This window comes from Gymnogyps californianus, chromosome 1 (genome assembly GCF_018139145.2).
Source record: "Gymnogyps californianus isolate 813 chromosome 1, ASM1813914v2, whole genome shotgun sequence".
Lineage (NCBI taxonomy): Eukaryota > Metazoa > Chordata > Aves > Accipitriformes > Cathartidae > Gymnogyps > Gymnogyps californianus.
In genome coordinates, this window is record NC_059471.1 from 109,185,453 (window position 1) to 109,200,281 (window position 14,829).

The window sequence follows — 14,829 nt, forward strand, 5'->3', positions numbered from 1 at the left end:
TTAGGCAGCATGGAGTCAAAGGAGAGAATGAGGAATGTAATGTTTTGGCATAAAAACAAGTGCTTCTTAAAGGCAAAGTATCTTTTCTGTAACTATAATATTGAACTTAAATTAGATTTGGAATGATTTTTTTTTAAATTGGCTACTTAAACCTGTGACATTTAGAAACCCTCCTCTCATTTTTCTCATAAAGATATTATTTTCTTAGATGGTTTTACTTGTTTTTTCATGTGCAGTGACAAAACCAACTATATGGAACTTTTGGTCAAAAGCATCTGAGTTTATTCTAGAATTAGCTGCGCTCCTCTCAAAAACAGAAGCAAAAATAATTTAATAAGTAACATATTTTTTCAGCATTATAACCACCAGTTTCACCAATGGATTATATGGTGTCCTTCAGACCACAGCATAACAGATGTCACTGGATTAAGGTTTAAATTAGTATCTACATATTTACAATAGTAAAAAACCAGCACATGCACATACACCCAGTATTTCTCAAGAGCAGAGAAAGATGTCGTTGATCAAAGACAGGTTTAAGTTTGCATACGCTCGCTGTTACTTCCTAAATGCCGGGGTGTCCTTCAGTGTGCTCTGATTTATGTGGACTGTGACAGATAACGAGTTATCAAAAATGCCCGAGTACCAGCGCGGCACCAGGCTCCGAAAATTAATCACTAAGCTCCCATCCACGGGATCAGTCTACAGTGGTCTCATCCTTACTTGGTTAGGTAGATTAATATTTTCATTATGAAATCAATACCCAAAGTCTCCACGCCGCAGGAAGCAACAAGGACCCTGTAACTAGCCTGGTTTAAAAAGCGCGCTCTTCTTCCCTCTGGTCTCCTGCAGCGTAAATTGGGGAGCAGAAGGAACAAGGCAGCATACAGACTCGAATTACCACAACAGCTGCATTAACAGATTATGCTGAAGCATGTGTTAACTGTAACGTTCAAGTACATTTTATTAAGTCTTATAAAATATAAACAATCTTAAAATATAGCGCATTTCACACACAGGTTGTTAAGACCTCGTTGGTATCACTACAGCATTGAATAGGCGATACACTTCCTATCAAATCAGCAGACCAGAAAGCTAGGAAAAAAACAAAACTACTCTATTTCAGATTACAATCTCTTTCAACACCCCACTGCTTAAGGCTACATTTCTACTACCTGAGTTGATTTTGTTAACTTCACAATTTTTTTAATCTCCGGGTGGGGGGGGGGGGAGGTGCAGAGAGGGGTGATTGTGCACACTTTTGAAAATACAGAACTTGCAAGAAAAATGTTGGTAGTCACTTTGTAAACTTCACATTAAAAATACGTAAAAGAAAAAAATTGGTACTTACAAAACCGAATATAGCCTACTTAATAATCTTGAATCTAAAGTGAGATCAAGTAAAAAACCAGCACTTCATTTCATAATGTACTTCAGTTTCACCACACTTGAAAGTCATGCAAAAAACGATGCCTGTTTCTTCATGTTTATACCACTGTTATGTCACCAATCTTGTGTGCGATGTCATACTATAAAAAGAAAGAATATCATTAATCTATATTAACAAGTGGCTAGATAATGTAATATACAGTAATTAAATGCACGATTCCAACCATCACCCAAGTTATGGTCATTCAGATTAGAGTTTATACCAGTGTCTTGCAGAAAACCAGTGCAGTGGTGTAGCAAATTGACCTCATTTATCAGTGGACTTTAAATGACTGTAAGCTTAACTTAATAGCAAATTTTCAGTATCTTCACTTAGGTTATTTGAAAATCCTCATGGATTTCCTAGTGCATACCTACTGCCATCAATTTTTAAAGTATCTGTCAAAGTCTGCTTAGATATCTCTCCTCTTCAGTTTCATACCAGTAACCTGAATTATCAAAGAAGCACACATTTTTGTTGTTTACTGCTATAAACACTCAGTTTTCTCAAAGAATCCAGTGACTCATCCCAATCTGCATACTTGGCTGTTTCACCATTTCCTTAGAAGTCAGTTCTAGTTCCTTGACTATTTTTGTTGACTTTTTCTGGGCATACTTCTTTGCACAAAGATAGTAAAAAATAATTCTTTGTTCCGGTTACAGTTCTTTATCAGCTCTGTATTCTTTGACTTAATATTCCAAGACTGATATTGTAAGAAAAGTGATAACTAAGCATTTTTGCTACCACTCCATGCTGCAAAACCACATTTTCTATATGGCGCCTGTACTCAAACTCTGAGTCACCAATATTAATTTTCCAAACATGATATTCTGACAGAAAACAACTCCTCCTAATTAATAATCCACAAATGTATATGGATATATTGCATTTACTGGAAACATCTCATTTTCTTACTCCACTATTTCAGCTTATTACAAGCTTTTGTATTATTATACCAGTCCCCGCAGATTTTTAAAACATGCCTCAATGCCACAATAGTTTCTCTGTAAGACCAGTAATTAAGAAAACTGACTCATGCTGCCTCTGTAACATCTCACTTTCTTCCTTGCCAACTGTCACACTGCAATTAGAATTACGCATCAAATAAAATCTTCCAGTTGCACGTGACAGTAAAAATAGAGTACGTTCACAAAACCTTGCTTGGAAGCATAACTCAAATCTGTACCAAGTACTGCTTAGCATTAAATCACCACATTTGCCTTCTTTCTATTTAAAGCTATTATCTAGCAAGAGAATCTGTTTTACAACTTCATTCTGGCTATTGTTTATATACTTATTCTTTTAAGGAATATTAAGAGGCAAATTAATTAGGACTGAACACTGAGGCGAGAAGTGTCCTTTCTGTCTGTATTCCTGTCTTTGCACCACAGCTAACACAACACTCCTATCTCCCACCTCTTGCATTAATAGCTCTCAAACAGATAACTAGTTAATAATTAGTAAACGTATGCCTTCTAAATAAAGATTAAGCTGCTCCCCACACAGTTCATCCTATCCCACTCTATTGGAAAAGCCTGAAGAAACAGAGCTCTTACATTCCAAAACATTTATAAATCTAGCTATTCTCAGGGATAAGGCAGGCATGTGAGTAGGAGCTCACATAACGACGGCTCTCCGTCAAGCACGTCCTGTTCGCTCCCTTTCACGAATGAGTCAAGAGACAATTAACATACCCTGCTTACGAAGAAAAAAATCTGCTATATGGCACACAGAGATGAGCTGGGATGGAGTGAGAGCTTCTGATCCCCCAGTTGTTTGGAAAAGCGTAAGTTTTTAAAAATCAGATGCTTAAATGAGCTAGAAGGGCAAAATGGAACAAATACAACATAATCTGTTCTCCTTTGCCTGCACTGTCCTGATACTTTCAGTCTTGATTTTCTTCTTCTTTCCTTTTCAACTAAGCAAATCCCTACAAAAAAAGTAAAGAAAAAATGCAGTCTGCCAAGTGAACCCTAGCATGCAGCTAGAGGTTATTCATGCAGCTGTGACACGGGGGGGGGGGAAATGTACCCACCAGTGTTGTAACTTATAAACAAGATGTGTGACTCTCTTAGGATCTTGCAAGGAAAAATATCAATTAATGAGAAACTGCTGTCTGCCCAGGTACTTGCAATCATAACCTTATTACATTTAAGCTTGAAAAACAGGGGCCAGTCTAAAATACAATATATGGTGTGTTTAGAGTGCCTAATGCCTAAACCAGAGACGAATGAAACTGGTTAGGAACAAAAACTATGATAGAAAAGATCAGTAAAAGGAATGACCCTCCACAAAAGCATATTCAATAGCAACATACTAGACTCAGAAAAGGGAAAAACTGTCTAAAAATCCATCCTGCTTCAGTGGTGAAACAAATCCAGCAATCAGAAATAAAAAGGTGGCATGTAATAGGAAGAGGAAGGTCAGCCACCAATCTAAGTGGGGAGCTGTAGGCAGAGGAAAGTTGTATAAAAAGCCAAACACGAAGAGTAATTTGTTGCTGACAGGGCCAATGCAATGACAACAAGAAGGAGCTTTACGTCTGTCTCTATGTATCTCAGCCTGGCAGTATAAGTATACATGGCTGGATACCTCCAATATCAGTAACAATGAAGAGAAGTACTCAACACACCTTGACTCTGTATTTGCAAAATAAATAGGACGAACCACCTTATCCTGAGAATACTTTCCAACACAGTAGTAAGTGAGCAGCAGGGAAAAGGGTGGTGAGGGAGTGTCAAGTGACCCAGCTGAGTGACGAGGGACACCAGCCCAGGTGAATACTCTCTCCTACACGCTGCTGAGTGGCAGGAGAGAGAAGCCGCCTCCTTCTGAGGTGATGCCAAGCAAGCATCCAAGCTGGGATCTCTGACAAAGCCTCCAGAGGAAACACGTTTCCCCTTGCATTGGCAATGGGGTTTGGGGGATCTTTTGCCCTCAAGAAGATGCCTAATGAGATCTGCCCTACTATTATTTTTACTACAACCTGAAATACCCAGGTAGCGCTAGAAGTACTGATAGAGTGACTATTGTCAGGACAGAATTAAAAAACAGCAAACAGCAGGAGACAGAGACAACCACAGATCTTCTGACCAAGGTAAACGATCTTTAAATACATATATTTGAAAATTTTCTGTGATTATGGAAGAAGTGAAAATAAGCAGTAGATGGGCAGCTGGTGAAGACTGAAAAGACTCATCAAGGATAGCTTTAAAAAAATGACTGCGATGGGAAACTCTAGTTCTAAAAGTCCCTAAAAGTCCACAGAACTATCTCCATTGTAACAGATGTGGAAGCCGAGGAATAAGGAGAAGTCAACGTTAAAAAAAAAAAAAAAATATCACATGGCTAAGTCATGACAGAGCCAGGACATCAACCCTAATCCTCCACTTCATTAATCGGACTCCCTTGCCTTGGGATTCTTTTATTATTGTTATTACTGCAGGTGAGTGAGCTTCTGTTAGCCATCTCGAGCATTAAGGATGTGCTAAGCTTCCTTGCATGTTCAGCAATTTCCTCCCCATGTACAAACCATAAAGCCAGCAGCAAGTTAACTAGTTAATGGGGTTGGCACAGACACAGGATGTTGTCAGAATAAAGTTCACGTGTAATATAATGACCCAATTTTCACTGCCAGTTGGATACCCCACTCAGAGGGCTGATTAAAATCCTAGCTTGCCCAGGTAACACCAGGGGCAGGGAAATTATGCTAATTCAGGCAACAAAAAGGACTGTTGAGCATAAAGGCTCTAACGCTCCTTCCAGCTCTTTCATCTAGGAATAAAGGATTTTAGTGGGTTGCCTGAGATTCCTGCCTGCCCACCCAGTCCATGCACTATTAAAAAAAAAATCACACTGATATGCATATATCATTTTTAAATTATACACCTAAAATACTTCAAGTAGCAACATAACCTTGATTTTAAGAACATGTAATTGATGTTTAGAACTTCAATGCCTTTCAAGTATGCAAGTCTAGCGTGATCAGAACTGTATGTTATCTGTACAAGAATCACAATTTTCATTGTCTTGCTCCTAAAAGAAAACCAACAGATACAATTACAATATGTCTAAGGAATTTTTTTTAACTGAATGAGCTGCAAATGAATAAACATCATTGGTGACCTTAACTTCAGTCTGAGGAAAACAGACACTTTAATGACTAACTCTAAGCTCTGGTCCATACTAGTCAATCAGGTTTCAGTTACACTTTTTGGGGGGTAAATAAAAGGGATGTAGAAGTATGTACTTCCGTCCTAGCACTAGTGTGTGTAAAGGTAATATAAATATAGCATTTCTCAGCACAACTGTTAAAACCTATCGAACACTAGATTCATACCTCAGCTGTACATTTCCTTTAGTGATCTCTGTACAGTTTACAGCTTTTTGTCAGAGCTTATACAGAAAAACGAAATGTCTTAATGCAGATAACAATAACCATTTTCTTACCTAAATTATTTTCCTGAGTAAGCAATAAGAAATTAACTTTTCGGCACCTAAGAAGGTTATTTTGCTTTCTACTGGAAAACCTAACATTTCTTAGCAAGTCACTGCAAACCATCGCAGAGCCATACAGTCATGTTTAGCCACAGAGAGAAAGGGACACAGGCTGCCCAAGCGTCAGCCACAGGAGGTTGTTCAGTATTCCCAAACACAAAATTTATTACTTTGTTTCAATACAAAGCACTCATATTTAGCCATAAAATGTTTTTTTCCAAGTGGGCTGGAGAGGATATGGGAGACCATATTTTTTTTTTTTTTGCCCTTTTTTTTTTTTTAAGTTCTGTGTTTTAAACACAGTGAGTTTTCCCATCTTAAATAGGGATACAAGGTCATTAAATTAAATATGTTACCTAAAGAGGTCACCCAAACCAAAACTCAAGTCTGAAGTAAGAGAAAAAGATATTGCAATTCCTAAGCAAGTTCATATTGAATTACAGAACAGAAGGATGAAACCAGGGCAAGACCAAACAGTTCATTTGAAGCTGTGTCCTTTTACTAAGTTGTAATTTTTCTTGTGTACCAACAAGAAACAGGGAAGAATATATTAAAATAATTGCAAGCTTTATTTTGTATTTTACAGCTCTTACAGCTGAGACGAACTGTTTCTGGTCTTGACAGTTACAGGATTGGAAGTGACATGGAAGGGCATTTTATTTATCCGGATAAGAAGTTCAGTGCTAGCAGCCACAACATAAGCTTTTTGACATGTTCCACAAACCACCAGCTGTGCCCCCGAGTTGTCATCTTCTTTAGCAGTCACAAGCAATTCAGTAGCTTTATGTATTACCACCAGTTGTCTATATTTCTGATCTAAGGGTATCAGTATCCCTCCCACCTGAGCTATTCTACTAGTAAATGGAAATCTTAAGTAACAATTTTATCTTGATCTCCTACAGTTTAAGTAAGGCACAGCACAAGTATTCTGACTTCAGCAAATATTTTCTTAGAAACACCACCCACTCAGACGACCAGCGAGATGCTGTGAGCTGATGCTGCTGCTGGTTACAGAGACCTTAAACACTGAGAACGGATGATCTGCTGCACACTTTCACTTCTGTGGAATTTGACTAATCCTGACTGCCGTTTCACAAGTAAAATATTACCAAGTGATATGAAATAGGGAGATTCAGATTCCTGTATGGGATAATAGTTTCACACTTACAAATCACGGAGCAGGCCAAATCATTAGCTATGAAAAGGTGTTACTTCACTTGTAAGTGACCACAAGAAACAAAATCTCAAGTTTCTTTCCTATTCACACAGAACGTAGTTTGCAAAATTGACATAATTGGAAGCTATTATACCAATGGTACTAAATTAATTTTATAGCTCTTTACCATCTGATTTAGTATTCCTTGATACCACATTCTGAATGAGTTGCTACCTAACCTGAGCGACCACTGCACCCTGGAGATGTTTGTGCCCAGAGCACCAAGAAGCCGTGCTGTCACCATTTGCCCTGTCTGGGGTGTTCAGGAGACTCTAGTCTACAGTTTCTTCTGACTGTTTCTTTACACAGTATTGTTAGTAATAATACAACCAAAAACATCACATGCAGAAATCATGCATGGTAGGAAGAGTACAAGACTCTGCAATTTAAGTAATGAAGACGTGCTGGCTATATAAGCAACTCTAAATGCAAAAAGGTTTTGCAGACTGAAAACCCCTAAATCAGATGCTGCTGGAAACCAGAGTAGGGAAAGGTTTCAAGAAGTTGGACAGTTCATATCTGCTTCCAGAATTCAGATCCCTCCTACAAAACTCCCCACAAACTGATCAGACCCGCTGCTTTCCTCTCCCTGTTTTGCAATTAGGAAAAATATACTAGGAAGAGAGTCCAATACCTTTCACGTACAGGACTCAACTTTCGTCCTGCCTGCCTGCAGCTCACAGAACCACAGCATCCAGCCTTGAGAAGTGGGACAACTGTCATTGCATCACACAGCTTTCTGCGCTTCCCAGCAGACATACTGCCTCCAGAGGTTTTTCCCCGAAGAAAAAATTAGATTACTGAAGGTAAAATGATGTGCTTTCAGATGTTAACGTCTCTTCTAATATTGCCATGTTTTAAAATTGTTACATAATCAAGTTGTGTAACCAACACGCTCAACATATTTATAAAGCTACTCCCCCCCCCGCCATCTAGCAATCCTGGCACCATACAAGGTTCCTGTATGAGCTGCACAACTTTATTAATGTTTCCTGAATAATATGGTAGAATTGTCCTTCATCTGTTTTTTTAGACAGCATTGACCAAAGGAAATTTCAATGACTGTGCTAATCCACTAAAAATGAGGACCCAGCTAGCAGCTGCTGCCACTGAATGCTACTGACTTTGCATATTCAAAGCAACCTGACCAGTACTCAACAGCGAAAGATGAAGTCTTCAAAACTCCAACTTAGGAGGGTGACAATAACATTGACTTACAACAATATGAAAAGTCAAAGGATCCTTAAAGGATCCCTATTTTCAGAAACTTGACTTTGAATGGAAGTCAGAAGCAGGGACAATGCAATCCTCCGCGCCAGTTTTCTGCCAGAGCGGTTATTTTATAGAATTAAAGGTTCATACTCTTCTCCTGATAGCTGAGCCTGTACCATTCTGCAAAAAGCCTAAAGTCAAAAAAACAACAGAATCAACGTAACTCAAGTACGCACATTATTTTTATATTAAGATGCAAGTCTTCATGTTGTGAGCAATCACCTACACTCATCCCACATGTGAAAGGTAATTTTAGAATAAGCTGAGACTTGGAAAGGTAGGCAACATTCATAGCTTCTTTCACTCTACTCTTGCTTTTGCTCCTTGAACAGCTATTTTCTTCACAAGCTCTTTCGGTTTTGTTTTATGGATTTTATACATAAGAAACCAAGGTTAAGTCACTGTCATTACCTGTTTTCTAGAACAGTCTTAACAATTAATTGCCTATCAGCATTATCATAGAGCTTGAACAAACCCAAGCTTCTCCATCTGAGAAGTAAATTTGAAACAGTAAGCTCAAAGTACACAGCCAGTCTAAGATGTTCAGAGGGAAAAAAAAAAAAAACAGCAAGACAGACCTTTTAAGAAACTTTATCCAAGGCATTGTTTAATACATATATAAGGACCACAAAGGTTTTGTAGAACTACCAGATGATGAGTGCCCTCTATTCTTTCAGGACACTCTTGGGGAAGCGCTAGCTGCTTTGTTGGAATTCCCAGACAAGCTGGAGGTACTCAGCTTCTCCGATTCACAATCATCTCATCTCCAAACAAAAGACCTGGGACACCTGAGGCATGCAAATACCATCTGTGACAAAACTGCCACCTTAGAAAAGGACAGAAGTCTTGAACTTAAGTATTGATGTTAACGTTAAAAGGGTGTAGAAAGGTTTCTTAGAGGTCTACAAATAGAGACAAATCTGAACCTTCATTTTTATTAGGTTTCCTTTTGTATTTAAGCACAAATCTTAATTTGAAATAGAAAAAATTCCTAGAGGTTTTTCCACCAGTACTCCATTTAACTTCATATGCTTGTGCACACCTCTATGAAACAGATTTTTTAATATATACACAAAGAAACATCTGGCATGGCACAGGTACACATCAACATATGAAGATACGCATACATTATGAACAAATGTAAGCTAATTAGGCCTCCAATGATATAAACATAATACATGCCATTAATGCAAACAGAGCCCATGCCAGACTTTGTTCCCTAAAACTAAGTATGTGCCCAAGACGACACTGGAGAAATTGCATTAATCTTAGGTAAAATTACAAGGACAGTAATCAGTTGGTTTGCAAGGGCAAGGAGTGGGGAGTATCCCAAGTCAAGTACACTTGAATCAAAAAAGATGCACGTTAACTGACAATATAAACCCAAGCATTTTATCAACATGTTTTGAGTGCTGTAAACCTGCTTGTTTGAATTTTAAAAGACAAGAATTTATCAGTTTCAGGATTTTTTGGTTCTACTTAAAATAAGGGGGGATAAAATTTAATCTAAAGTTCCTTTCCAGCCTTATGTTTCAGAATAACTGTTGAAATTGCTCTGGTATGTTTTTAAAATTGATCATTACATCTGTGTATCTACAATTAGAAACCACAAATAAGTACATGTTTTAAAATATCTAAAGTTTTACTTCCCTTAGAAATTAATGGGGGGGAAAAAAAGCAAGAAATAAAATGATTAATGCCAGCGTGGTATACACAGCCATATTTATTAGTTCACTTCCAATTACATAAAAAGAAAGCTGAAGCCATACACAAGTACTGCTTTAAAATAAAGACAGACTACTGTTTTCTCCAACAGTTTTATTTCAAAAAGTACACAAGTCTGTCATGGAACTACAGCATTTTAAAAGTTTGGATTTTGTTTTTACAAATTCACTCACAATACTTGTATTTTAAAATACCATTCCCCCAAAAGTGTGAATAGAAAACCTCATACTGGAATTCATATCAATATTCAAGTCCATGCTTTGTGCATGAGAAGTGTAACATAACATCATAACATTTTGGATTCCAGGAAATATTATTGCTCCAATTTCAGTTGAGCTGTGCCTCAATGCTAGAGGACCGATAACCAAAAGGGTCCCATAAAGCACCTATCAAGTGTATAAAACAAGGTTTAAGTGACACAAATGGTATTATGTCTTTAGACTGGAACAAAGATCTAAAGTGATCCAGAATATACACTGTTAAGAACAAAACCAAAAGCTTATCATGGAAACCAGTAACATACAATATTCAGCATTACAGAAAAACTTGCAATTAAGAAGTCTTACTTGTACTATTAAGCAGGAAGCATACATCCAATATGAATGCGACTATCAGAGTTGATAAAGATGTATGCATTGTACATTTCTTTCAAAAGTCATGTTTTACCCCTCCAACAAGGCATTTCTGTGCACTACACAGTTCTGGAAGAAGCATTCATTTTTAGGTAAGGAAGTTTCACACAAATATCTTTAAATATCCATTTCAGAAAGTTTATGAAAATGCTTGTAATGTATGGACAAGTGTTACGTAATCTCTACAGTATTACAAGTCTAACACTTTATTCACACCACGCTAAAATTGAGGGGTTTCTTCTATATATAGTAGTCCTCAACAGGCAAGTTTACAGTCATGACATTAACTAGTGGTTTCTTGAGTTCACTTAGAGTATTTACATAATGGTACCACACACACCCCTTTTTTTCTTTTTAATAAAATGAGACATTAAAAATGCCACCTTCTAACTGGTATATCAGCTGCCATTACTTCCTAAAAGAGTTCTGTGAGCAGAGTTATCTATAAGATCGGACACCTCACGTGTTTAAACAGTTAATCTCCTACACAGCTAGAAATCATTGCTAAACTACAGTAGCTGCTTTTGAGAATCATAATCCAGTGTAACTGAACAATCTATTGACAAAAGAAATAATTTATAATAGCAGTATTATGTTTTCATAGTAGTGTTGTATCCATTCAAAAAGGCATGATGATAGCAACTTGAGGCAAAGTTTACCCCAAGTCAGAGGTTCTTTATTTCAGATAAGGACTATGTCAAATTATATTTCTTTTATTTTCCATGCAATTACATAAATAGACAGACACTGTCAAGGCTGCTAAGCCTAACAGCTAGGCTCTGAGGGCACATCACACTGTCCTTCTGTTCTGTCCATTTTTTATTTTGTACAAGCTGACAGAGCATTAAGCATGTGTAAACTCTGCTCTGTATCCTTTAGTGAGATAGGTTTCTGTTCTTCAGTGTCCCAGGGCTTACCTGACTGTAAGTACAGGGTCTCAGGCCAAACCAAAAAAACCCAAAACTAAAAGCAAACAAAAAACAAAAACCACATCTAATCTCATGTATGTCCACAAATGGCTAAGAACCAAATTCAGTAGGTTTGTTGCCTGGTTGCTTAGGTTTATAGCTATCTCTCAGTCTGTGATTCCGTTTAGTTTTGTACTCAACTTGTATTTATAATAACTATACCCTTTTAATTAAGGAAGGCCTTAGTTTCAAGGTAAACAATCAGTGTATGTTTAAAATCTCGGAAGTCTCTTCTATCACAATAATTGGATGCAAGAAGATGTCTCCTCATCTATTGTTCCTAATAAGCATATGTTTGGCACAGTTACTAAACCTTTTACCACACAAGTAAAAGTCAATCATCCATCTCATTAGTACAACTGAACAGTTTTCAGGAATATAAACACTTAGATCATAGTTAGCAATTGAAGGAGTAACTGACATTTTGAAATACAGAACAATACAGAGAGACACTGAAGTCACATCCAAAAATAGGCATGAAGAGGTATAAATAGTATATAAGAATCAAGAAATCAGATCACAGTGTCATGTTTTAAGAACTGTACCATCATGTAAGCACCTGTTCAAACAGTAAGTTTAGGCACCAGAAATTTCATAAAAACTGAAGTTACAATCAGGCAAAGTTTATTGACAAGGCACACATGAAAGATAAAAAAAATCTGATCTCTAACAGTATCAGCTTACAATCTAAAAAAGTCCCAAATGTGTAAAACTAAGTATAGAATACTTAATAGCCATTCAAGTTTCTAAATTCAGTGTGAAGGGTATGTTCTTTACATTAAAAGTGCCAGCCAAAAATTGTGCACCTAACTATAGATAGGAAAAACATTTAGTAGTAAGCCAAAGAATTTATCACAGATCTATAAGCAGCTACAGAAAAGCAGACACTAAACCTAGAAGTTTGGGGAAATGTTTTCTCTCACACTGTTGCTACGTACAAATAATCCTAACATCTTTCAACAGGCTATTCAGATATTTCCTTCATCAACATCAGTGCCACATACTATATGCCTTTAGAGTTTTCCAAAATACCTTGCAGTTTAACATCTATAGCTAGAATAGGGACTCCCCTGCTCCCGCCCCCCAGCACAAGATGAAGTAGAAAGTAGAAAACAGGAAGAAAAAAATCCACAAAGATTCAAACTGCACTAAGCTTTAAATCCAGCTTCCGCAGGTATATAATATCAGTCATCAGAAGCTATCAGAAGTCCTTGAGTATGTGTGAAAGTAAGGTAAGGAATTGTTCTGTTCCTCCTGTAATGCTTTAAGCTTGCAAAACTGGGAAGAAGGGGTTTTAATCTTGAAACACGAGATTTGTATCAACAATTCTGGATAACTATTTCCTCTCAGATTCTGGCTGCATGAAACTCTTGCTCTTAAAAGTCTAAATGTCTGTTCATAATATTTAGGGCTCTTGAAGAGGCAAGGAGAAAAGAGCTTTAAACTCCTTGCGAATTCATACAGAAAGATATTAGCATCTTAAGTAAAGGTATATGGGAAAAGGTGTTTCCACAGTGATGTTAGAGCAAGAGGACAGATATCAAATACCAGTTACTTAACAGCTTTCATTAAAATCCCATGGAGCTTCTAGGTAATCAGTTTGGAAAAAATTAAGAGCACTGCCTTAGAATCTAAACAGACTTTGGAAAATGCAAGGTACAATTAACTTAAGACCTGTATAAAGATACATGTTCATTCATACTGTGACAGAAACAGTTGATGCATAGATTTTAAAACTTAGATACCACTACCAACAACCTGATAGGACCTCTTACATCAGATAACATGAGTATTAAGTTATCTGACATGACTAGAACTAGTTATTACAGAAAAATTCATGTTTCAAAGAGCTTGCAAGGTCTCCTGTCACATTTCCACTCACTGAAATTTTAAATACAGACTAGATTCATTAAATTAATTGAACCAATCAAGTAACTGGTAGCCCCTGAAATAAGAGCTCAAGAAGTGCTCCAAATGAACATTACCAGGTTAAAGAACTGCATAAATACTCAGTTTGAACAGAATTCAAAGCCATCCTCAGTATTTCAGCCCCCTGCAACTACATCAGACAGTGGCCAAGTTCAAATATTTCTGTTATTCCAAAATTGAGGATAAAGTTTCAGGAACTCTGAGAAACTTCAAGGTCTACATATGAAACGCTTTTGTTACTTCTCACTTGTGTCTCGCTGTCACATATTCAGAACTGCACATTAGCTGACAGTGTCTCTTCAGCAACCTATCAGAGGTCCAAATACCTTCAGTGTCCGATATTTATTTAGGAACTTCAATGCTTTTAGCAAATAGTTCAACTGTCATATACTAATAAGTTTAAAATTAAAAATGAGAATTGGTGGCTTTTCAAACTAACTTGTTCATTTTCTTCAAGGAAAATTGCATGCCAGTTTAAATGAGGGATGGAACACAGTAGTTTTCTCTAATACTTACAATGAACACTTAAAAAACAGCATTTAAATTAATAATATTTTATACTATGGACCCATCTTTGCTTTGTGCTGGAATCATCACAGGAACAGCTCCCATTCTACTTAAATTAGGTGCAGCTACCTTTGAAGGTGCAAAGGTTGGGTTTGGACCAGGAGTACGTTCAAAGTCTTCACTTGGGACTTGGCTGTAGGGAGTTTTGGTATATCCTTCCATATTTGAGGGAGACATTGAACCCAGAGAAGAACGATTGCTGCCTATGTAGCTGCGGGCTGTTGAACTGCGACTTTTTGGAGGTGGAACATCTTCTCTGAAATAAACAAAAAAACAGTTGCAGAACAAGAGTTCAGTCACCATTACTATGTAGGAGCTTACAAAACAAATTTTCAGTTTGTTTCTTTCTATTCTGACACAGTAGCCAAAAGAGGCTCACATACTACTTTAAGTTAAAAAAAATTCAAGTATTCATTGCCTTTAAAATCTTTACTGAAATTAGACATGACTACCTACACCATATTCAAAGCAAAGTTCTCTGACAAGCTGTTAGTATGTTAATAAGCTTTCCAGATTAAGACAGAAATCTCAACTGTTAAGTATCTTACTTGCAGAAATACACATTTAAAAGTTAATCTTCAAATAATACTGCTC

The 14,829-nt window shown here is 37.1% G+C and overlaps 1 protein-coding gene across 2 annotated transcripts in view; it reads right to left on the reverse strand.

The window, feature by feature from the left end:
- Positions 1 to 897: 897 nt before the first annotated feature.
- The window catches only part of CXADR (CXADR Ig-like cell adhesion molecule), a 36,931-nt gene continuing 22,999 nt past the window's right edge, over positions 898 to 14,829 (reverse strand). Inside the window, exons 7-8 of one of the 2 annotated variants that reach the window (XM_050907380.1) lie at positions 14,305 to 14,491; positions 898 to 1,529 (exon numbers count right to left, since the gene is read on the reverse strand). In XM_050907380.1, the coding sequence (XP_050763337.1) occupies positions 1,488 to 1,529; positions 14,305 to 14,491 (229 nt within the window). In that variant the 3' untranslated portion in view covers positions 898 to 1,487. Of the gene's footprint in view, positions 1,530 to 10,119; positions 14,492 to 14,829 lie in introns of those variants that run through there. The other variant, XM_050907371.1, reaches the window with a different exon arrangement.